This window comes from Sturnira hondurensis, unplaced genomic scaffold (assembly GCF_014824575.4).
Source record: "Sturnira hondurensis isolate 20B ecotype Veracruz unplaced genomic scaffold, ASM1482457v3 Scaffold0022908, whole genome shotgun sequence".
Lineage (NCBI taxonomy): Eukaryota > Metazoa > Chordata > Mammalia > Chiroptera > Phyllostomidae > Sturnira > Sturnira hondurensis.
The window spans coordinates 5,401,542-5,426,240 of record NW_028095539.1 but is presented as its reverse complement, the minus strand read 5'-3'; the positions used below and the strand labels follow the sequence as shown (position 1 = coordinate 5,426,240).

Sequence of the window (24,699 nt, the reverse complement as noted above, 5' to 3'; positions counted from 1 at the left end):
GCACTCAATCCACCGAGCTACACCAGCCAGGGCTCGGCATTTTTATTTTTAAAGATTTTATTTACTTTTAGAGAAGGGAGGGAGGGAGAGGGAGTGAAACATTGATGTAAGAGAGATAAGTCGATGTCCCTCTCACACCCCCAACCAGGGACCTGGCCCACAACCCAGGCACATGCCCTGACTGGGAATCAAACCACGGCCTTCTGGTTCACAGGCCAGTGCTCGGTCCACTGAGCCACACCAGCCAGGGCCCACCTTGGTGACCCTCTGTGCGGAAGGCCTTCCGTGTCGGAGCAGCACTCCTCCCGCCACACCCACACCCAAAGGCCGCACGTCCTCCTGGTGTCTGCGGTGCCATCGCAACTACAAGGTGACGCGTCACACTGGCTGAAGTCCAGTCTGACTCCCAGTGACTAGGGCGGCCCAGCCCAGCACTGCCACAGCGGGTGCCATTGCCAGATGACATCCAGGACCACCACAGCTTCAGACCTCTGTTCTATAATTATGACCACACACTCGACAATACATTTTACCATTTATTTTCAGAATTTCTGATAAAATAGGCAATTACTCCATTTGTGTCCTCTCCATGCTTAAAAATAAGAAACATCCGTATTTGTATTCTCTATGATTCATACATAAAAACATTATAAAAATGCACACACCCTGGAAAACCCCGGCATTCCTAGTGTACAGTACTTCACTTGTGATGCACACACACCAGACAGCACTCGGTAGCACCCGAGTCCTCATGCGACACAGAAGGCACCTCAATCACTGCGGGACCACGGTGCTTGGCCCCAGGTGAAGGCAGCGGGGAGTGCTGCGAGTCGGGGGAGGAGCGTTTCCAGATCTGCACCCCAGGGCCCCTCAGTGCAGGCAGCCAAAGGGGCTCCCTGCCGGGGCCCCACCAGGGGTGCCAGAAAATGAACCTGGAAAAGCCGGTGTTTGCGCTGCCTGTCGCTGACGTAGCCTGTCAGCAGACACAGGGATGGGTCTTTAAGGGGCTTCCATCAGACCCCAGCAATCAGAAGACGGCAGGTTACCTGCCCTCAAAATCCTAACATCTCACCTCAAACCAACCTACTTACTCTATTTTAAAGATTTTATTTATTTTTAGAGAGAGGGAAAGGGAAGAAGAAAGAGGAAGAGAAGCTTCAATCCTGCAAGCATCTCACACACCCCCAACTGAGGGCAGGGCCCACACCCCACGCATGTGCCCTGACTGGGAATCGAACCAGAGACCTTTGGGTTCGCCAGCTGGTGCTCAACCCACCGAGCCACACCAGCCAGGGCCAGCCGACTGTTTTTAGAAGGAGAAGGGCAGACGAGGGCTTTGGAAGGAAGGTTAATCGTAAGAGCTGCAGTGCAGAAGCCGCCTTCCTAGTGCTTTCTTCCCTGTTACCAACAACCCGACACCACCTCCATCCCCGGTGGACACCCTGGGGCAAAACGGTACAAGTGCTGCAGGCCGTGCGGTCCAGTTCCTGGAGCAACTGCTTTCCACGTGCGCCCATCACCGAAGCCTGTCAGCTGTGGCAAAAACCTTTAACTCTTGAGCTCCCCGATCAAAAGCGGTTCCGAAAGGCGGGGCCTGGGCCGGCAGAGCTCCCAGCCGCCTCCCACCTGGCTGGATCAGTAAAAACTCAGCCGGGACTGCACAGTCTTGCAGCCCTTGTCTGAGTAGATCTTTTCGTCTTTAGGGTAGAAGGTCATTTCCTCCGCCACCTTGGTGACCACGTCCTCATCCACGGCCAAGCCGCGGGCCCTCATCTCTGCCCGCACGCACATCTTCACGTGCTTGTACTCCAGGGGCAGAAAGGGAATGAAGTAGTCGATGAGGTTCCTGTCTATCAGTCTGCTGCGCCACAGGCCACCTGCAGAACGAGACGCCATCGTGGTCACCTGGCCCCGCTCTCCGCTCTGACAGGGCCCGTTTTCATCCCAACCCACGATACACTCTTCTCGGCTTTACCCCTTGATGTTCTCTCTGTCAAGAATGCAACAAGCCTCACGTAAGGACTGGCTGGCTACCCCTGCCTGCTAACCGGCTTCTAGAATACGTCAGGCTCAGGGATGGCCAAACCTATAGAGAATTTCTATAAAAATGTATTGGGCCAAAGAGAGGACATACCCGGAAGCAAGATCTCAACAGACTGAGGAAAATGCTTCCTTGCATGACAGCTGGCAGCTCTCTCTACGCCTCTGAACTACGGAGGGAAGGCGAGGAAGCCTGAAGGGAGCTGGGACAAAGCACGGTGGGGGCTGGTCACAGGAGGGTCCCGATGATCAGCCCCCTTGAGGGGTCTCAAAGAGGACCCCTCTAGCGTTCCAAAGGTGTGTTACCTAGACGTACAGAAAACAAGGGGCAGGGCTGTCTTAAGGCAACAAGAAGCCTTTTACTAAAGAGGCCATGTGCCCGGGTGACTGCCCAGCATGGCCTGCGCAGTCAGGGATTTCTGGTGAGACCACCCTGTGAGGTTACTTTGCATGGAAAGCCTGAGAAATACTCTGAGAAAAGCCCCTGGCTCCGCAAAGCCACGGAGACGAGCAGATTCTGCGGCTTCGTGGAGGGCGCAGGGCTAGGGGCCCGACCCTGCCGGACTCACTGTGCTTATTATTGAAGACCCCGACGGACAGCACGTGCTCCAGGTCGTGCAGCTGGACGTCCTCCCTGCTCCTGCCTGCCCGCCAGAACTCGAGGGCCGTCTGGGTTATGAGGTCTCCACCTGCGTTGCTGGTTTTGCCCACGAGACAAAGATCAAATCACACGTTAAGACTTCTGTGTCTAACCGGGAAGCACACTTGCTCTAAGGTTTATTCTTTACTAAGGGATATTTACTAAGTGCCACTAGACAAAGGGAAGTAGGGCTGCCTCCGAGGGGCTTAACCCCTGCTGTTTCAGAACTTGCTGCATAACCTATGATTCTTCATAACCCTCAGAAACCGCGTGTGCGGAGAACAAAACTGCCTGTTTTCAGCAACTGTCTCATTCACTCTGTCCTGTCCTCTCTCTGTGCCATGCTGGTACCCAGAAGTAAAAGAAATCAGGAAGTCGCTTTTGCCAGGCTGGCACTCTTGTCCCTGCTGGTCACCAGGACGTCATTCTAGCCCTGGGAGAAGGAAGGGCAGGTGCCTCCCGGAGAAACCCCTTCCCACTAACCTGAGAAAGATGAAGATGGCCTTCCGGTAAGACACGCCTCCCACCTGCTCGTAGTAGTCCAGAAACGGCTTGATGGCGTCGATGATCCCAGGGTGCAGCTTGTCCATCTCATCAAATATGAACACGGAGCTCGCGCAGGCACTCACGTTGCCCCGGATCCACCCCTGTAACTGGTCCTACGCCAAGAAAGGGGACACGCAGGCTCAACAGACGGGCCCGGGGCCTGCAGAAGTGCCGCCCTGGCCCTCAAGCCCTGAAAGGGGAAAACCAGAGCTCTCTGGGATTTAACAAAAACTCTCAGAAACCGCACCCTAACCTCCATTCACTGGGTAGCAGCTCTTCCAAAACATTAGCTATTAAAAGTGGAAACTAGCCCAGGCCAGTGTGGCTCAGTTGGTTGAGTGTCATTCTGCAAACCAACAGGTCACTGGTCTGATTCCCAGTCAGGGGACAGGCCTAGGTTGCCAGCCAGGTCACCATCTGGGGGCCTATGAGAGCCAACTGATGGATGTTTCTCTCTCACATCAACGTTTCTCTCCTTCTCTCCCCTTACTTCCGTTCTCTCTAAAATTAATAAAATCTTTTTTTTAAAGCAGCATTTCTTCCCAGGCTTTTCTGGGAAACAAACAAAAAGACACTCAGTTCACAAGCTCTCAACCCCAAATGTGAAAGGCTCCAGAGGCGCCCTCATTTCTTCCTATGTTTCTAGAGATTTCTGAAAAGAAGTCAGAAAGCAAGAAAATGATCCTTTTGGCAGCCTTCCCCATCTCACGTCTACTTTCATTTTCTTGTTCAGTTCAGTTTCCATTTCTTACTTCAATCCTCGCCCACCAGCGGGAATGTCGGCCTCTCTGAGGGTGATATGCATTTCAGTGAGAAGCGTACTAGACAACTTGACATAAGTTAAAGGTGGAAAGAATATCTCAAAAGGAGAAACTGTCTTCAGGTTCAGTGCTCTGAGGCCTTCATCAAGGAGGAAACAATGCCAAGGACCTAAAGGACAGGCGGGGCGGAGGGAGTCAGGCTGCAGGGCGGGGGGCAAGTGCTCTAGTCCGCACCGCCAGCCACAGAGGCCAGGTGGGCGCCTTCCAGGGAGCCGCACCCAAGCAAACTGCATGTCTGCTTATCGTTGAAGACCGCTCCACTCAGCCACAGGCTGTGATGGGAACGCCAAACATGCTCATTCCCTGCAGAAAGTGGATACACTGCGACCCAGAAGTGAGGAGATAACGGGTTCCGGTTTTCAATTTGCTCCCCGGTCATGAAGACTGTAAGGAGCAAGTCACCTCACCTCTCTTGCCGCCATCCTTTAACAGGAGTATCATCTCCGCCACTGAGTCACTTTGGAACCGAGTGAGGAAAAAGTTGTGGGAGAGCTGTACGAAGGGCCAAGGGTCACCGGGATGGGTGCCTTAACTCAACAGGGCCTGGGGCTGCTGCAGGGGCAGCCGGTGGGCAGGACGTCAGGGCTCCCTTACCTGGTACAGTTTTATCTGGTGCTCGTGAGGGAAGTGCAGGGTCGATACGAACAGGTGGACAAAGTTACTCTTCAGGCCTTTTGCATAAAGATTTTCAGCCACAATTTGGCTCACAAAATTCTTGCCTGTGCCAGCCCAGCCGTGTAAGGAAAGAGTCAATGGTTTCTTGGGCTCTTTGTTGTTCTTGAAGCCAGTCAGCGCCTTGAGAATCACCTCTGTGGCCAGGTGCTGCCCAAACAGCTTCTCCTCCAACTGCAGCTTGAGGGCTGCAGGAGCCAAAGGAGGACAGGGAGAAAAGCGCACGTTAGACACGCACCAGGAGGCAGCACTGCACGCAGCTGGCCGAGGAGACGCGCAGAGTGGTGGGAGGTCCGGCAGGGTCTCTGCCAGACCCCAGGGCCGGCAACGGGGCAGAAGCATGGGTTGTAGAGTCACAGGACGCCACTTGCAAGGAAACGCACTAGATGGCTGTCCTTAACATGCCAGTGTCTGACAAGGAGGCTAGTGTGTCCGTGCAGCCAAGCACGAGCCCTCTCTTGACTGAGCTGCAAGCTGTCTCCCCAACCACCCCTGCTGGCTGTGAGAAAGCCTAGGGCCAAACGTGGGCGTTCTGGGCACTCTGCAAATGTGAGAACTACCAAAAAAGGGCTGACATGGCACAGAAGGGTCGGCCTCACCACTTTCGGTTTCTTTTTCCTGGAGTTCCAAGGAGCCCAGACACTTAGGAACCAGGGCAGAGCCTCTCAGGCTGGAGAATGTCTTGGAAGTGTGGGCGAAAAAGGGCCGCATGCTAAACCTGGCTGGCTCAGAGGGCGCCTCCACGGTGGGCCTGACAAACTCAGAGGTGAAAGGAAAACTTTCTAACTAAAAGCAGGTAGTCACTGCCAGGCCTGTGGCGACCTTGACAAAGGTCAAGCGTTACCTGCCTACAACCTCTTTGCACCTGAGGCCGAGGGACCGCACCTTTGGAAAGGCAGGGCAATTTCCTTTGTCCAGACCCCTCGGCACCACCACAGCGGCGGGAGCAGACACCACCAATCCCCTTCCTGGTATGTTAATTGCTTGACTGTTAACTACCGGATGCCCACAAATGTAAAAGTATGTGCCTCACTCGTTTTATTCTTTATCCAATCTCAAAGATTTCCCCTCTTTGCTTTCTCTCGCCTCTCCTATCACCAATGAATTTCAGATAACCCTTTCCATCTTCCCCTTTGATTCTGATGTATAAAATAAATGGTAAAATTGCCATTTTCAGGAGCATTCTCTCAATCCCTTGAGAGTTTGCTTCCTGGCAACTGTCAGTTTGGTTCAGATAAGCTAAGAGAAATTCTTACAGGTTGGGATGTTTCTTACCTAGACAGAAGGCACGGCTTCCAGGGCTGGTATCCAAACGGAGGCCCCATCTGCCCTCTCTCCCTCCCCCCACCTCGGGTGAGCCGTGTGCCAGGCGCGGATGCCCGCTGGGTTCTGTCCCTTGCGTCCCTCGCGCCCCTCCAGGCGACCCGCCGTACCCGACGCGTTGAGCGGCTTCTCCTCGCCGCAGCACTCGGCGAAGCGACAGTACAAGGCCGGGTGTCGGTAGGCCACGTAGACGGACGCGACCCCGATGGCGAGGGCCACAGAGATGGGCTCGAACGCCGCCACCGACTCGGCCCCCAGCAGCAGCCACAGCGCCGCGCGGGCCCCGAGCCGCCCGGCCGCTCGCATCTTTCGGTCACAGCGTGCCTCTCCTCTGCGCCCTGGGCCCCGCCGCCGAGGGGACCGGGCTGGACTTCCGTGTGCGTCACTTCCGACTCAAACCCCGCCCACCCCGGTGGTGCCCAGTTGGAGAAGGGCGCGGCTCTGCGCCGCCATCTTTGTGAGTGGCACAAGAGGTGTCCTGCCACTCTTACCCTCGGTCGAGCCCCACGCCTAGCTTTTTTGGTCTTGTTTTCTCCTGGATCGCGCACTTTGATTTCTCATCCCCACTCTTCCTGGAGCCGTGACGAGCGTCTCTCCTGTCCACCCACCTGTCTGCCTTCCCGAAACAGTCTGTGGGCACCCAGGCTGAGCGCCGGGGACTCAGCACGACGGACGAGGCCCGGCGTGCGCGTGCAGAGCCAGAAGCCTGTTCCTTGGTTCAGCTGCACAAAGCAGGCCCCGTGCTGTGTGCTGGGCAGACAGCGGTGGGGAGTCGGTCCCCGCCCTCTGGAGCTTCTGGGCCGCGGGGCAGGGAAGGCTGCTGTCTAAACCGATAGAGCTCACGGGGCACAAAGTGAGGAGTAGCATGTGCTACACAGAGAACCGAGTATTCAGATGTGCCACTTGGGGAACTGGAAATATTCCACCTGGTGGAGGCTGGTGAGAATGAGGACTGAGAACTAGGCAGAAACTGGAAGGGGAAGACTTGCAAATGCTGTAAGGGCTTTGGCCTCTGTTCTGGAGGGTAATAGGGAGCCACAGAAGGTTTTACACAGAGAGCACGCAGGCTACATCTGTGGTCACGGTGGCCGCTGGGCTTAGTGGTCTTAGACCGTCTTAGCCCTTAGTGGGCTTAGACCGTTGCTGTGGTCCAGGTAACCTCAGCTCAGACTTGGCTGAAATTGGTTCATCCATCCACATATTTCACAAACACTGGCTCTGTCAGGTCAGTGCTATACACTGGGATACAGCAGCAACCAGGACAGACAGCCCCTGCCCCCACAGACCTCTCAGTCTGCTGAGGGAGACAGATGGGCAAGCAGATAGTTTGCAGACGTGGAGGTCAGTGCTGCGAGCTGGGGCACCAGAGACCTCTCCCAATCTGTAGGCTGGGAAGTCCTTCCTCCTCCACGTGTCAGTTCTGTCCTGAAGGGTGAGGAGGGGAGGGTTAGGGTGGTCACGCTGGGTGGTCCGGGCAGGAGTAGGACGTGCAATGGACTGGTGGCGAGAGCCCAGGACACGGGGCCCCACGTGGCTGAGGTGTGAGGGTGTGAAGACGGGGGACTGGACAGGTGGGCAGGTCTTTTGAGCTGTGCTGAGGAGACAGCCTTACCCCGGGGCCAGATGGGGGCCATAGGGGGCCATGGGGGGCCTTTTAGCAGTAACTGTCCAAACCACACTGGCTTAGATTGGGGTTAGAGGGACCAAGACTTGGGGGACAGCTGGGTCCTGAACTGCAGCAGAGTGGGGGAGGGAGGGGAGGAATCTGAGTCATTCTCCAAGTATGAACTGGACTGGGGGCGGGGCGCTGTGGCGGGGAGTGCAGGGCACCATGGAGCAGGAGCAGGGGGGCAGTGAGGACTCCGTGCCCCCCCACTGCTGGAGCCCCCTCTTGTGTTACCTCGAGGCCTCTGAGTCACTAGGGTCATGAACGCTGGTGACGGAGCCTTCTAAGTCTGGATCTTCACACCGTTGAACCCCTCCAGTGCCATATAAGGTCCTGAAAGACACACCCATTTCCTGTAAACACTGGGGCCTGAACAGTCTCTCCTGACCTGGGAGCCCCACAGGAGTACTGAGAGACTCAAAACGGGTGACAGTCCCAGCAAATGGTGTTGCTGACCTCTTACTGTCTGCAGCGATAAGGGGTCTGCATACCTCAGTTCATTGGTGCCCCCAGCATCTTCAAGAAGAAGGGGCTGTTGTGAGTCCCCACTTTACAGATGGAGAAACTGAGGCCCAGAGGAGTGACACCGTGTCTAGAACCACTCAGCTAGAAAGACAGGGAATGAACCAGGTTCTGTGACTTTTCCGATCCCAGCCTCCTCTTCTTGCCACGCTCCGTCCAGCCCCCGTGTCGCAAGGCCCCTGGTGGCTACAGGGGCTGCTCCTTCAAACTCGGGCTGGACTTGGCCAGCTCGTGCCCGAGGCAGCCTCCACCCTCGGAGCCAGCAGGAGAGCCAGTGAGGTTAGGCTGGTGATGAGGACCTGGCAGCTGGGCCAGCCGCCTGCTCCTAGAGCCCTGGCGGAGAGAGCTTGTCAGATGGCCCTAGGAGAGGTGCTCTCAGCTCCAACTCCTTTTTGGGTGGTGGTCCTTGTGGTGGGCGTTTCCCTGTCCTGGGTCAGCCATCTTTAGTCTGGTGTGTGAGCCCCAGAGGTAGATGAAGACATCCAAAGGGCACAGGAGAGCCAGTCACCGCAGGGATCCCGATGCTAGAAAGTCAGCCTCTCCCCTGTGTCCTTCCTGCACTAGCCCCCAGTGGCCCCGGCCTGCGACAGGGCCACTCTCACCTCTGGCCCCTTGAAAGAGAAAAGGGCCTTCAGCAACTACATGGAGTGAACGGAGAAGCAAAACGGACAACCGCATCTGTCTTGTTGAGATACATTTTCCATAAAAATTTTTAAATATTTTATTATTTTTTTTAGGGAGGGAGAAAGAGGAGAGAAATGTCAGTGGATCATCCTTCACACCTCAACTGGGGACCAGACCTGCAACCCAGGCACGTACCCTGACCAGGAATCGAACTGGTGACCTTTCAGTTTACAAGAGGACACCCAATCAACTGAGCTACACCAAGCAGGGCTCCATAAAATCTTAATTCTTTATTTAATAATTATTAAGCATTTTTGTGCCCTGGCTGGTGTGGTCCAGTGGGTTGAGCACCAGCCTGTTCCAAGCGAAATGTTGCCAGTTTGATCCCCAGTCAGGGCACGTGCCTGGATTGCAGGCCAGGGCCCCGGCTGGAGTGTGCAAGAGGCAACCCACGATGCATCCCTCTCTCTCTCTTCCCTGCTCTCTAAAAATAAATAAACAAAACCTTTAAAATAAATGTTTGTGACACATCTGTGTTGTTTTGATCGAGCGTGTACTAACACACAGCAATCCAAACGAAGTGTTTTAACACTTCCAGCTCGCCAGGAAATGCTTTGCATTAATTTTCACTTACCCCGTATGCATACCTCTGTCGCGGAGAAACAAGACAGGAAGATAGTGAGAGACTTCGAGGCCAAAGGTACAACTTACTGGGATGACGTTTGATGCAGGAACGGAACAGAAATGTGAGTTCAGGCAGAGATAGTGATCGTGCCAACCTGGCTTCTTCGTGCGTTTTACGGATGGGTGGTGGCGTTCCGATGCTGTCCAGTGCACGCAGGACAGCAGTGTAGCAATGTGACCGTGAGATGCCCACACTTACAGTGGACAGAAAACTGCGTCTTTTGTAGCTGTTTAAACACTGATGAAAAATTCCGCTGTCAATGTAAAAATATGCAAGGGGGTGTATGAGCAAAAAATCCTGTGAGGACCCCACCCCAAGTCAGACCCTGCTTGGTAGGCATTTACCCATCATGCTTCACGCCCACTCTGTGCCTTTCCCACAAGTAGCTGACACCCCCCTGCTGGACTGCCAGCTGCCAGCGAAGGTGGTGCGTCGCTCCAGAGTGTGTCCCCCAGCTGGACGGCCTCCTGCCTCTCCAGTGGCAGCCTCTTCAGTCGCCACATCTTCCCTGTTGCCCCACTGACTCCACTCAGTTCTAGACCCTTCTCTCTCGGCCCTCCCTGTCTCTCAACATCCTCTGTCACATGGATGACCAGTCACCCCCAGGGTCCCCTGCATCCACTCCCATCCATTCTCCCCAGGACAGAGCGGGGCTCTTTTCACAAGAAACTGCATCCTGTTGGTGCTGCTTTGAACCTGCCAAGGCCTCCAGAAGCCCTGAGGGAAAAGTGTGCCCTCCCCATTTGTCACCTGCTGGTGGTGTGGCCCTGCCTTCCTCTCAGACCTTCCCCTCCCACCTGCCCTCCGCCCCCTTCTCTCTCCTGCCCAAGAGTCTCTGCACATCCTGTCTCTGCCTAGACCCTTGCTGCTGAGTGTCCCTTGGCTAAGAACCCTTGGGCCTCAGCACGAAGCCCCTCCCCTGCAGCCCTCCCCCGCCTGCCCTGTCACCTCTCCCAGCGCCCCTTTGTGCCCTTGTCTGTGTCCTTCTCTCCTGCTGGCCCAGAGCTTCAGGGGGGCGGGGGCCTGGTGTGTTCTGTTTCTCTAATTCCTAGAACTGTGCCATGCACACAGTAGGTGCTCAGTACACGTGTTTAATGTTAAAGGATTCAACACTTTCCAGGCACTAAAGGAGAGAAACAGCATGAATTCTATGGAAACTCTCTGTGTCATCTTTACAAGGAATCTAAAACTCTCCCAAAATAAAAGGTTCCTTGCGTTCATCAGCCTCCTGGGGGCTGCTGTCGGACCGTCAGTGACGTTGTAAAGTCATTATCACGCGAGCTCTGCTGCTTCTGAGCGGAGATTGGTTGTGAAAGTGGGCAAATTGCACTCCACAGGCAGAGATGCTCCAATGGCTGAACGCCACATGCGTGAAGTGGATAAATCATCTAGTCTACATCCATGAAAATAAATATTTAAAGTGATAGAACAGTCTTTTGCCTATTGCATGCGTCTGCAATAAAAGAAAGACTATATACTGAAAATTTAAAGTGTATGGAAGTCGCTATAGACATCATACTAAGGGACGTAAGCCAGCCACACAGACAAACCCTGTAGGATTCCTCTATGGTAGGTCCCTGGAGCGGTCAGGTCCATAAAGACAGAAAGTAGGGTGCTGGTTGCCTGGGGCTGGGGGGGCGGGGGGCTGTTCAGTGGGTGCAGAGTGTCCGTTTGCAAAATGAAAAGTCCTGTAGATTGGCAGCATGACGACGTGAATGTACTCAACACGACTGAACTGCACACACAGAAATGGCTTGCATGGGCCCCGGCCCGGTGACTCAGCTGGTTGGAGCAGCGTCCCAATACGACAGGGTTGTGGGTTTGAACTCTAGGCAGGGCACGTACAAGAAGAAGCCAGTGAGCCCTGGCTGGTGTAGCTCAGTGGATTGAGTGCAGGCCTGTGAACCAAAAGATCACGGTTAGATTGGTTAGATTCCCAGTCAGGGCACATGCCTGGGTTGCAGGCCAGTCCCCAGCAGGGGATGTACGAGAGGCAACCATACATTGATATTTCTCTTCCCCTCTCCTTCCCTTCCCCTCTAAAGATAAATAATACATTTTTTAAATCTTTTTTAAAAAAGAAGCCAATGAATGCATAAGTAAATGGAGCAATAGATCGATGCGTCTATCTGTCTGTCTCTCCCTCCCTCTAAAAATCAATTTTAAAAAGTGGTTCAAACAGTAAACTTTGTTACGTGTATTTTACCACAATTAAAATTAAAAATTTAAAATATATTAAGTTTCTATGACCATTGTAACCGGAAAAGACACCAGCATTTGGGCTGCCTGTCACTACCAAACCCGACAAGCAATGACAGGGTTGAATCTTTTATGGGTGCTTTACTCAGATGACCAATGATCTGAGAAGATGGCGGGTTCGTACCCTCACAGGCCATCTTGTCTTCTCTTTCCAGGCCAGACCTTGTATAAGGCGGGGCGGGGGCGGGGGGGGGGGGGGNGGTGAAGCGGGGGGGGGGGGGGGGGGGGGGGGGGGGGACAAACAAGGTGCGGTGAGGGCTTTGAGATTCAGAAGCTGTGACATTCCTGTCCTCCACAGTGAGCTGTTCCCAAGGGGGGTGGTCGTCTGCCCCCCTGGAAGACAAAGGCCTGATGCCTCCAACTTGTCCCCAGGTGGTCATCTCTAACAGTGCCCAGGAGGCCGGCTGTTTTCCCAGGAGGCAGGATGGGCCTTGTCTGTAGTTTCTGAAACAAAAGCTTTAACATACACATGACTTGCTAGATCTATAGCTTTTTACCTTTAGGTAAAATTTTCCAGGTCTTGAGTCTCCTATCATCATGAGCTTCGGAATATTAACATTTTTCTTCTGGATTGAGTCCTCCTTAGAGTTATCACAATTTGCCCAAATAGCAAGAATGCATTTTGAAAGTATTTGACAAGTAGACACTCATCTCCCTGTGGGGCCCTTGGTGGAGGGAGGCTTTGCCAATATGCTCAGCTTGGATTCCTCATCGGGTGTCACAGCCGGGTGGCCAAGAGCTGGCCCTTCTGCAAAGTGAGGGAAGGTTAAGCCGAGAGCAGAGGCAGGCCGACTCTAGGAGGCAGCACCGGGGAAGCCGAGGACCTGGAAAGGGATTCCTTTGCACTGTTCACACCGTGCCCTCCCCTTGGGAAGTCCGTGGTACCCCGGTACGCTTCCTGCTTCCACAGTGTGAGCCTCCTGCGCTACTTCGGCCCTTTGACATCCTGTGACAGGGGCTATGTTTGGTCCAGGTGCACAAAACTCGGCCCCCAAAGCTGCCAGCCCCCCAGCCCCCACCCCTGTCCCCCGAGCTGAGCCCTGAATGCAGAGCTTCCTGTGTGACCCCCCTGTCCTCGATTCTGCCTGCCGTCCTCAGTCAGATACCTTTCAAAATCTATAGGTCTCATATCCCCCTGAGAGCGCCCCACCTCGGCTGTGCTGAGGCTGAATGGAGGCTACTGTTGAGCCTCGGGCTGGGGGGAATGCTGTCACAGGTGCTCTGGAGGGCCTGGGGTTCCGGCTCTGCCCACAGCCCCAGACCCCCTGCCATCTGCCACCTAATGCCCTCAGGCGGCGTTTGCCTCCAGCGGGGACCTGGAAACATGAAATGAAGGCACGAGGCAGTCTAGTGCCCACTGCATCTGCCTCTGAACTTACCTTCCAGAGGTCTCGGCCCTCTGGGCAGTAGGAGGTTTTTCCTGACAATTCTTTACAGAAAGGCCCAGGAGGCTCTGAGGCAAGATGTTGAAATTTGCACACTTCTTTGAAGTGGTTCCAACTTTCCAGTTTTATTTGGATCCACTGTCTCCCTGGGGGAGGGGCGGGGGGGCAGAGGGCAGGGGCTGTCTTCTCCTCAGCTTCTCAGGGTTCGTCCCCTCGGTGGGCACATGGCCCCAGGGGGAGTCCAGTGACACGGGCTTTGCTGTTTTGTCCCTGTTGGCTCTGGTACGCTCCTCTCCTGGAAGGCGGAGGGTGGGAAGGGGCACTCAGTAATCAGTTCCAAGTCCCCACATTTCCCTCAGCTCCTGTGGCCCGTCCCCCACTCTGTCAGTTACCAGTTGTGCCATCAGTCGGGGTTCTGTGCTCCCAAACAGAAGGTGACACCCACTGGCTTGGGCTTCTCAGCAGAATACAGGCCTTTGCAGCCAATGGGCCAGTGGCCTTGTACTGGACTCTCTCTGTCTGCCCACCTAGCCTAGCCTGTCCTTGTGAAGGCCAAGGCCTGGAAGGCCAAGTCCCTTCACCCGCCACCGCCCTCTGGTCCTTATGCCCAGAGGCCCCGTTCCCTCCACTCTTTCCATCGTTGCTCTCTTGGAGCAGTGTCTGTGGTATTTAAACTGCTAATCAGGAGCGTTCAGAACCGCCTGCTTGACTCCAAGAAAGAGTGGAGGGAACAACTTGGAAAGGTCGTGCTGCTGTAGATAGGGCTCAGCCCCTCGGTTTCGCGGCTGGCTGGGATTTTCAGGACCAGAGACAGCGCGCCCTGGGCCACACCTGCTTCCCAGGCAGCCCTGGGTTTGACTGAGGAGAGGTGTCCGATGGCCGGGGAAGGCGCCCAGGGCCGGCGCTGGGGAGACCAGCTCCCCCGGGGAAGCACTAGGGGGTGCTGGTGAGCTGCTGGTCTGAGGACTCCAACCTGGGTTCAAAGTCTGACGCTCACCACCTCTGACCTTCAAAAGGTCCGGAAAAAAACAATGACAACAGAGGGAGCTCAGAAACCTACACTATTTTAAATGCCAGCTGTTTACACTAAGCCCTGTTCTCATCCAAGCCTTAGCAGTGTGCACATTATACAGGCAGGCTCTCCTGCACACCGAGGGGCACCTGGCATTTGGTGTCTCTTTTCTTGTTACCTCGTAGACAGTGATGTAGAGGTCAGTTCTCTGAACTCTTAATGGGTGCAGGCTCCAGGGCCGCCGACCTGCTTAATAAGCAAAACACAATGGGGAAGGAAATCGGATGTGCGGAGGTGCCCAGGGGCAAGGAAGGCACTTGAGTCAGGACCGGACTGCGGGCGTCGCTCCCTCCTTCTCTCACCGCTTCCCCCTGCGGATCTGACCCGTTCTTCTCTGCACAGCACCTGGCTTTTTGTGCTGGTCTAGATGCCCAGAGACCACACGCTGACTCTTCTACCCTTCACTCTCTCAGCCCCAATCCCAAACTCCCAGGGGAGAGTTTTGATTGGCCCAGCCTGGATCAGGTGACCCTCAGTCCAATCAGCTGTAGCCTGGGGTGAGAGCAGCATTCCCTGGGTGAACATGGCTGCCTCCACTGTAACCTTGTGTATGAGGAAAGGGCTGTCCTGCAAAGGAAACCAATGCGCATGCACCTCTCCCATGTCCTGGTGGCATGTGGGTGCCAGGATGCCCCGCTCTGCCAGGGCCAGCAGCTGTGCAAGCAATGCTCAGAACGTCCAGAGTACGCCATCTCATCTCCGCTCTCCTCCGATACAAAGTCTGCACGCCTGCCACACTATTCTCACTCTGCCCAGCAACACTGCTCAGCCCTGCGCCCAGCACCTGAACTCGTTCGTTCATTCACTCACTCAGCCGGTGTTCTGCGAGCACCACCCACACACCAGGCACTGTGTCCCGTGAACTTCACCAGGGACCTCCTCCACGGCGCGGTGGTAGACAGACAGAACCAGGGAGCAAGCACAATACTGCGACCCCTTCGGATGGCTACGCATGCGCGTGAGGAAAAGCCCCCTTTCTGGGTCCACCCCTTTCCATTCACCCACTAGTTTCCTGTGGAATGGAGATTTCCACTGCTTGTATTAGGCAGGGTTCTCTAGAGAAACAGACCAATTGAACACATAGTTACTCTAAGGAATTGGCTTTTAACCATCATACCCTCCAAAAGAAGCCAGGGGTGCAGTGCTTTGCACATGGTGGGGAAGGGGGTGTCTTGTCAAGAACAGGGAAGGGTCTCCGGGTTTGCCCTGCTTTCGCACCCCCAGGTCAGCCTGCCCATCCACCAGTCTCATGGAGCTGCCAAGGAGATGTCCCTCCAGGGTCCGAGACAGGGACTTTCTTTCTCAGGACCCAGCAGATGCCAATACGTATTTGCGACATGAAGAGATGGCGGCATGTTCTCCAGTCCTGAGCTTACATCCAGGAAACAGCAGCCACCCAGATTTTGGGGGAGAATGACAGCCCCAAGAGTCAGCTTAAAGAGGTAAGGTAGCAGACAGGGCCAATGTGGCAAATCTGGCAAAGCTGAAGATGAGCGTGCCCAGAAATTCCACTCTTCACAGCATGTGGAGAAAATCGAAGTGTGAGAACAGTCCACTGGAGCTAGGGGAGGGGTTGCTGGACAAGGTTGTGGGTGCAGGGCTCTGGCTGTCCCTGTCCCATCCCATCTTCCCGCCTGCAACCCATTTATGGCAAGGAGGGTGCAGAGCCCAGCCTTAGAGGGTCCCTAATTTTCTGTCACTAGAGAAATGGATAAACAACTCAGTCCTGCAACGGAGTATTATGTAGCAGATAAAAATGGGTGCACTTGCCCTGGCTGGTGTGGCTCAGTGGACTGAGTGCCAGCCTGCTAACCAAAAGGTTACCAGTTTGATTCCCAGTCAGGGCACATGCCTGAGTTGCGGTCCAGGTCCCCATAGCAGGAATGTGAGAGGCAACCGACCAATCTCTTGCACATCAACGTTTCTCTCCCTCTCTTTCTCCCTCCCTCTCCTCTCTCTGAAAATAAATAAATAAAATCTTAAAAATAAAAAAAGTTTATTCAAAAAATATACAAGGATGCACTTGAGTTCAGATCCCTGTTTGGGTACCAAAAAAGGAAAAAAGAAGAAATGAATGCATTTGAAGTCTGTGCATCAGATGTCTATAAATCTCAGGAACCAGAGCCGAGTGAAAAAGATAAAAGCAACAAAAGGGTGTGTGCGATACACATTAAATACACCATGCCGTACGCAATCACGGAGGGGTACATTCACAGGCATTAAAATAAAAACAAAACACGACAAGGAAGTGATGCGCTCCAGTGTCAGCATGGAGGTAACCCTAGAGAAGGAAGGCCAAAGGGGTGGGGCTCGCAGCCTTCATTGCATTAAAGATACAGAGAGCCAAAGGAAATGCAACAAAATGGTATGTCTATTTATTCTAGGGTGTCATGTTACTTCCTTTGATGAAATAGTTTATCATTAAATAAAAGCGTTAACGTGGCCTCCAGAGAGGTACCTTGATGACGTCTGGAGAATCTGGCCTCTGGTAACCTGGAGAGTGTTGGTATTTTCGTCCTAAGACAAAGTCTAGAAGGCATTCATTCGTTTCTCCAAACCCTGCTCGCCTCCATGCTTGTGGGACGAAGGCTGGTGTGCTTCCGTGTGGAACCACTAGATGGCACTAGCACGCAGGGTTAGAAATCGGGAGCCCGGATTGCTCCAGCAACTTGAACAGGAAGAGGCTATTTTTGCAAGTGAGAAGCAGAGGCAGAGAATTCATTTGAGAACCGGAGAGGCAGGTCGAGGTAGAAAACGGCGCCCAAGTAACAAAAAGACCCTACCTGAACCAGCAATACCACTCACAGGTGATGATAAAGTACCGTTTTCTGATCCTTAAAATTACCCAAAATGTGGTTTTTAGGCATTAAACCAACATCACATCAAGGGGTTCGGGGAAACTCCAGTTCCCGAGTCCGACTGACAGCATTCCACGGAACAACCCAGAGGCGTGCACACCCTTGGAGGGTGGAACGATGTGTGTCTAGTCTCAAGTGCCTGGACTTTGCAATAAGGGCCCAGAGCCACACCCTGGCTCTGCTTCTGGGCTGTGTGACCAGCCAGGTGACATCTCAACCTCTCTGGGCCTCAGTTTTCTGATCTGCATTCTAGGGATAATAACAGTGCCTAGTCCAGAGAACTGTGCAAGGGTTGAGTGAGATTATTTATAGAAACAGTGTCCATGACACACAGCAGGCCTTTGGTAAATGGTAGAAACATTAGACCCTAATGCCCAAAGCACTCTAAAGTGGGCAGTTCCAGGGAGCAAGGTGAAGGCTTCAACCAGGAACCAGGGGGCTGAGCTGATTGGAGCACTAGGCTGTACACCAAAAGGTTGCAGGTTTGTTCCCCCATCAGAACACATGCCTAGGTTGCAGGTTTGATCCCAGGTTGAGGTACATAAGGGAGGCAATGGACTGACGTTTCTCTCTCTCTCTCTCCCACCTTCCTGTCTTTCTAAAATTAATGAATATATTCTAGGATGAAGATTAAAAACACAAAACAAAACAAAACAGGGATGCAGTGAACAGTTTCATGCTGTCCCAAGGGGAACAGATAGTCCTGGGTACCCAGCCAGGGAAGGAAAAGTGCTTAGATATTTGATACCGTGTACATTAAGGAGCAGCTAGAAACCTGCCACCTGCGGGTGGAGAGGGGGAGAGGCAGAGGGAGTGACACCATTCCTTCCTTCCTTTGCTCATTAGACAAGCATTTTGAGAGCAGCTTCCCTGTTCCGGGGCCCAAGGACACAGTGTGAGCCAGAGAGACACGGCTGCTCCCTCCCCTGGGGACATACCGCCCAGTCTGGGCAAAACAAATATGCAGTGAGTATATAAGCAGAGGAGCCGAGGGCAAGCGGAAATCTTGTGGGTGTGGATTATGGGCCGTGTGTGTGTCCGCCAGAGGTGGGTTAGTCTTTCTAACATAGGCTTTTTTTGGGGGAAAATATTAGTCAACATGTTCCAAAGATAACATCATCGAGACCCATTTGCATATCACATTGCTCACATTTCAACGTGTGCAATTTAGTGATTTTAAGTGGATTTACAGAGTTATGCAACCATTAACATAAATCAGTTTTCAAACATTTGGTCATCCCCGTCCGGCCCCTCCTGCACACCACGCTAACTTCCTGTCCCCCCCACCCCCCCACCCCCCACTGCAGTCATCCGCCGATCCACTTCCGGTCTTTATGGCTTTGCCTTTTCTGAACATTTCCTGCAAAGAGGCCTTACAGCATGTGCTCTCTCATGTCCGGCTTCTTTTCCTGAGCCCAATATTTCTGTGGGCCACCCATGTCACAGCACGTACCTGCGATAGTTCATTTACTGCTGAACAGTACCTATTCCGCTACAAGGCCAGCCTGCGTTTCTGTCTGCTCATTTCGCAGGTGATGGGTATTTAGGGTGGTTCCCCACTGCCGTCTAGCCCATCGAACCTTCGCCCAGGGCCAGTGCACGGGCGGCACAGCTCCTGCCAGCTCCCTGACGCAAAATGTGCGCGCACGTGTGCGTTTTATGGGAGCTGTCCCGAGTAGTTGTAACAGAGCGGCAAAGGGCGCCGCGCCCATCCCCCCCATATGCGGAGAAGCTCGGCCGTAGGGTACACGAAGCTGGTTGGGTTAAGTCGGTCTAAACTAGCGGGCGCTACCTCTGGCGTGAGTCAGAGTGTGGGTCTGTGCTTGGGGGCGCTGCTCAGAGGCCGTGCTGGTGGAGGCTGGTGGACAGTGGTCAGCAATGGCCAGACCCACGCGATGCTGAACCCGTGTGCAGGCGGTCCCAGCCCAGCGGGCACGGCGGCGAGGGCAGGGACAGCGTGCTGGTGGCAGGTTCCTGGGAACAGCGTGGAGGCTCCCAGGCGAGCCCGGGGCCTGTGCTGGACACGAGACAGCAAACCTTGGCTGGGGTACCCTAGAGTGAATGGGGCCGGGCGGGAGGGGGGGGGCGTGTCCCAAGACGCTCCTTCTTGGAAAATGATAGCATTTTCTCTTGAGGGGAAAAAATGTTTTGAGCCTTCAGAAAAGCAGAAGGAACGCTGCGTACACACACACACACACACACACACACCCCACCGGGTCTCCCTCCTCCCCTTTTTCTCTTCCTGACCCACTTGAAAGCCCTTCGCAGACGTCATTAAACCTCAGCCCCAAACCCTACGTCGTGTACGTCCGGAGGTGAAGGAAACTCCAGTAAAACCACAAAACCACCATCTTACCCAATTTAATTTCAATACAGTAATAGTACCTATCACGTGGTCCACATTCAGACTTCTCCCTCGTCCCCCTAGGGTCCTTCAGAGCTGGTTTTCTTTTCATCCAAGAGCTAACCAGGGGTTAAGCCTTGCAGTTAGTCGTCGTGGGGAACTGGACTCTGCATCGAACCAGAATGAGATGGCTGGGGTGGGTGAGGACTGCACTGGGGGCGCCGTGCCCACAGCCCCTCCTGCGAGCCTCACACGGCCTGCCGGGCTGCTGCCCACGTTCCGTGGAGGGCTGAGCACCGCGAGGTCTGGGAACTTGAAACCCTGGGCCCTCAGGCCTCTGACTTCGCAGGGGAGGAGCCGGGATCTGACCCCACCCGGAGGACTCTGGGCGCCTAGACGCTGAAGCACCGGTTTCAACCGCGCGGCCCAGGCCCTGCTCTGTAGCCCATCGCGCCTCTAGTTCCCGCTGCTCCGAGAAGCGCTAAGGCAAGAGCCGCGGCCCCTGCCTTCAGAGGCTCCCACGCCTTTGCGATGCGTGGAATCAGGCCGCGTCAGGTAGTCCGAGGCCGGCAGGTCATAAGGGGAACCCGGGTGAAACGCCAGCACCAAGAGCAAAGGACACCCCAAGCGGCCCGCCTCTGGGCAAAGCCAGGGTGTAGGGCTCTGGGGCGCCCCTCTCGGCCGACCTCACAGAGGTTTTGCAGGGCCATGGACCACGGGGGAGGGTCTAACAGGGCGCTGGGAGCCTCAGGCGCCCCCCATCGCTTCCTCTGATTTGAGAGTTTTGAAAAATAAGTGCCCACGATGCATGTATGTATTTTAAAACTTTTTTCTTAAAAAAAAACAACAAAAAACAACAGGACATGTGCATGAAGAAATTTGGACAATAGAAACAAACAATAGACAAAAACATCACATCCCCACCACCCAGACTTCATCGCTGCTCCGAAGGGTCTAAGACTCTTGCGGACCTTCACCAGATGCGCATGAACTCACGTCAGGGTTTTGTTCTGAGATACGTGCCCACGGATGACGTCACTGGATGACGACAGGCTGTGGTTTTATTGGAGAACGTTTATTGTCCTTAGGACAGGCTGATTTAAAATTATCTGAATGACATTTCGTTTGGGGGAAAAACATAACACACTGTTTTTACGACCTGCTTTAATCACTGGTTTCCATTCCATATTTCCATTTCAGAAAATTCTCATCCAAAACGAGATTTTATTAAGACTTTCCCAGCCTTGACCCAGTGTCTCCATTGACTAGAGCCTTGGCCAGATACACGAAGTTTGCGGGTTCAATCCCCAGTCAGGGCACATACAGGAACCAACCAGTGAGTGCAAAAATAGGTGGACAACAAATCAATGTTTCTCTCTTCCTCTCCCCCCCAACTCTCCCCACCTCTCTAAATTCAATTTTTTAAATTATTAAAAAGAGACTTTTCCAGTGACCCCCCAAGCTGTCTTTTGAAGCGGATTAGTGCCCAGTCCAGGGGCCGGGTCACACCTGACCGTGTCTTAGCTAGTGTGCCCCTCCTGTACCAGTGACCGTGGAGGAGACGGGGCCAGGCTTCCGTGGGAAGCCCCAGCCTCTAGATTTGTCCCTTGCTGCCTCCTGCTGTTGGTCAACTTACTCCTCCAACCCCTCTGTCTTCTCTAAACAGCAAGCCAAAGGAAGGCGGGAGGATGGAAAACACGAGCCCTCAACAGGACTTGCCACCAGTCCAGAGCTCCGTAAACTCAGCGGAGGTGACTTTCCGGTCCTTCTCCCAGGTGTGAACACTGTCGCTGGCTGGGTGCTCCGCCTTCCAGGCATAGGGACAGTGCGCCTAGGGCTGTCCCTGAATGTGGATACTTGCCTTCGTTTGTACAAAAGACGGGATTGATACCATAGCAATAACAAAAAAGTTCCCATGTGTTTCCGCCATCTCTCCCTGTCTTGAGGGTGAACCTCTGGGAATAGGACCTGAGATCACATTCGCTTTGGCCGACCGAAACCCGGATGCTTCTGTGCGGGAGCAGCTGTTAAGCCCCGTGTGGAGAGTCAGGGGGATTTATGCTCAAATTTCCTGGACGAGATAAATGCCATCTAACTTATTCAGTGGGCTTTCAACCCCTCCCCCATACCCACAGACTCTTCTTCCCTTCTACTGCCTTCAGAGTGATCTTTCCAAAACCCACGTCCCTCAGCTGCTTCACATCCTCCTGTGGTCCCATCGCTCTTGGGATGAAGCTCCATCCTCTGGCCTGGCCCTGCTCACCTACCCTGTGCTCCTCAGTGTAGGGCCTTCGCACACTCTGTTCCCTTTCCTGGCACACTTTTCCCTCCACTGGAGCGCTTTCCTCTGCCACAGTGTTAGCACCAGCTCTCTACGACACTTTCTCTGGGCAGAGAAGACCAACCACTGAAAACAGCTGGTCTCAGGCCAAGGTTTCGGGAGGCTGCTTTCAGTCTGTGCACCCCTCCAGGTTTGACTAGACAAGAGGTCTAGTTCTGCCTGCCCCCACCGCCCCACTGCCAGACCAGAGGCTCCAGAGTGGGGAGTGGCAGTGATCTCCTGGTCTTGTCTGCCATGGGGACCCGGGGCAGTACGGGCCGGAGCGGGCACTCAGTGAGGGAGTGAGCGGACAAATGAACGAAGGCTGGTAGGAATGCAAATCGACGAGATCTTGTCAGCAACCTGAGTCAAAAATCTTAAAGATTTGCTCACACACTTTGATCTGGAAATTCCATTCATAGGCCTTTTCTGGGAGGCACAGAGATGTTCGTCTCATCGTCATTTATACCCAGAGCACACTGGGAACAACGGAACGTCCAGCCTAGGCGAACTGCAAAATGAAATTCCTGATTTTCCCCCAAGTCATCATTTCTTCCCAGCTTCCCAGCGCACCAAGTGGCAGCCCCCTCCACGCAGCTCTGCAAGTCAGGGAGCTGTATACTGGGATTTTATTTCTTTATTGAGATACAACTTACCTAAGTAAAATACACAGATCTTAAGTGCACAGCTCAGTAATATTTTGTTTTTACCCATGTAGACACCCTTGTAACTACCACCCAGGTAAAAACACAGAAATTCTTCAGCTCCCAGGAAGTTCCCTCATGTTCTAGCCTAGCCAATACCCCTCCTTCCCAGAGGTAACCGTGACCCTGACTTCTATTGCATTCTGTTTTCTCTAGCGCCTAATGGCTGGCCCATCATGAGGCCAGCCACATGGAACCTCTCCATTCCACACCTTTCTCAGGCTCCACACCTCTTATCTGGACACAGCACCAGCCTCCTCACTCTTCCTCTCTCCTCTGACCCCCGGCCCCCACCCCCAGCAGCTATAGAGACCTGACCAGGTTGCCCTCCTGCCTGAGACTCCCCCTGAAGCTCCCCAGTGCCCTCAGGGAAGTGCCAGCCCTGTGCACTGGGCACCTCAGCTGATCGTCACCTTGCCCTGGGCACCCTGTGCACTGGGCACCTCAGCTGATCATCACCTTGCCCTGGGCACCCTGGGTACATCACCCCTGGAGTCCTCACCACAGCCCAGGTGAGGGACCGGAGGCAGGATGGGAAGTCACCAGGATGGTCCATGATTGCCAAGGCAGACATTGGCGGAGCTGGGACACACCTCCAGGTTGTCTGACTCCTGAACCCACTGTCTTAAGCCTCTGCATGAATGAATGAATGAATGAGTGAGTGAGTGAGTGAGTGAGTGAATGGTCTGTGACCAGGGCTTTTTTCTTTTTTCCCCAGAAATACAGGTACCTGTTGGAAAAATCATATGTCTCATCAGTAACCAGTTGAGTTTGGCTATGAGGTCACTTCTTTGGTTGGAGAAAAGGAAAAAGAGGAGAAAGCAGGGGTGGGGGGCAGCCACGCGGGACAGAGGTGCTACTGGGGTGGGTGCCTTCACCCCAGCAGAGGGGAGCATCTTTATCTGCCGGCGTCTGAACTGTGACCTGCGGAGGGTTGAGAGGCAAAGGAGGCCCCTGGCAGGCCTTGTGGTCGGAGTGAGGAAAGCAGTTGCATAAAAGTGGAGAGTCTCACCACAACCTGGGCCTGCCCTGCTGAGTCACGCACCGTGCCCCGCAGAGGGAGGGAGGAGGCCCGGAGAGCCCCGAAGACCCTCGGGTTTTCAAGCCACCAGAGGCCTCCAGCGTGACATTGCTGAGGTCATCACTTGATGACCTCAGGCAGAGGCGCCTGGGAATACGGTAAGAGGCCGAGGCCGGAGAGAGGGCCAGGGCGGGCTTGGGTTGGAGAGAGGTCACAGGTCAAGGTCTGCTCCAGGGAGAGCTCCAAAGCCCTCCTAATGCTGGGGTACCTCTGACGTGAGCCCTGTGTCCCCAGCACCCAGGGCACCTGGCACTTAGTGCTGGGGGTTCTGGGACTGAAGGAATGAATGGATGCACAGCCAGCAAGGCTCCTCTGCTGGGCACTCTGGTCTCCCACTGTAATTCTGCGACCCCCAGAAATGGCTCTCTGGGGCCTCACATGTCTTGGTTCCCACGAAGACTCGCCCTGGCATTCTGGTTGTAGGCCTGTCATTTTCGCCAGCTCCAGGTGTGCGGCTTGATTGGGCAGAGCTGGGGAATGATGGACAGCAGGGCGCAAATTTGGCATCCAGCCAGGAGGAAGAAGCATGTTTTCTTTCTTCAGGATAATGTGCAATGCAGGAGCCGAAAACTGTGCTGTCCCCGGGGCCAGAGGGGGTTGCTATGATGAGGTGGGATGGTCAGGGTCTCCCTGGGCGGTCCAACTGGGCTGCCTGGGCCCCTGGCTGCAGCCTGTGCTTGGGGGTGGGAGGGACCAGCGAGGGACACAGCTGGTCCTTCCCAGCCTCCAAGCTCAGAGCTTCCAGATCAGATCACCAGCCCCCAGCCTAGTGCTCTGGGCTGAGCCGTGGATTATAGAACACGGGGCACTCGACGGCAACTCTGAGCTGGACGGTTCTGGAAACCCGAGCTCCTGCGGAGGTCAGAGCCCCAGCCAGGCCCCCGGGAGATCAGTGCAGATGGGTCTGCACAGCCCGCCCTGGGCCTCAGCCCCTCACCCGGGCCCTGTGGAGCACCTTGCTGCCGTGCGTGAGCTGCCCGCATGCAGGGCTGCGGGTCAGCACAGAAGTTGATTCGAGTCCCTCCACTCCCCTGAACTTCCATTTCCTCGTCCCTAAAGGGATGCTTACGTAGGACAGGGCCACCTCCCAGGATAGTTACAGGGGAACAATGAGCTGATGTTTGTAAGGCTCTGGGC

At 54.4% G+C, this 24,699-nt stretch overlaps 1 protein-coding gene across 1 annotated transcript; it reads right to left on the bottom strand.

Annotated features, from left to right (window-relative positions):
- Window positions 1-1,323: 1,323 nt before the first annotated feature.
- TOR1B (torsin family 1 member B) lies at window positions 1,324-21,676 on the bottom strand. The gene is made up of 7 exons (XM_037036893.1): window positions 21,587-21,676; window positions 19,006-19,165; window positions 5,995-6,186; window positions 4,642-4,907; window positions 3,164-3,339; window positions 2,610-2,737; window positions 1,324-1,877 (listed from the first exon to the last, which is right to left on the bottom strand). The coding sequence occupies exons 1-7, from the start codon at window positions 21,674-21,676 to the stop codon at window positions 1,636-1,638; spliced, it is 1,254 nt and encodes a 417-aa protein (XP_036892788.1). The 3' UTR covers window positions 1,324-1,635.
- Window positions 21,677-24,699: the final 3,023 nt, after the last annotated feature.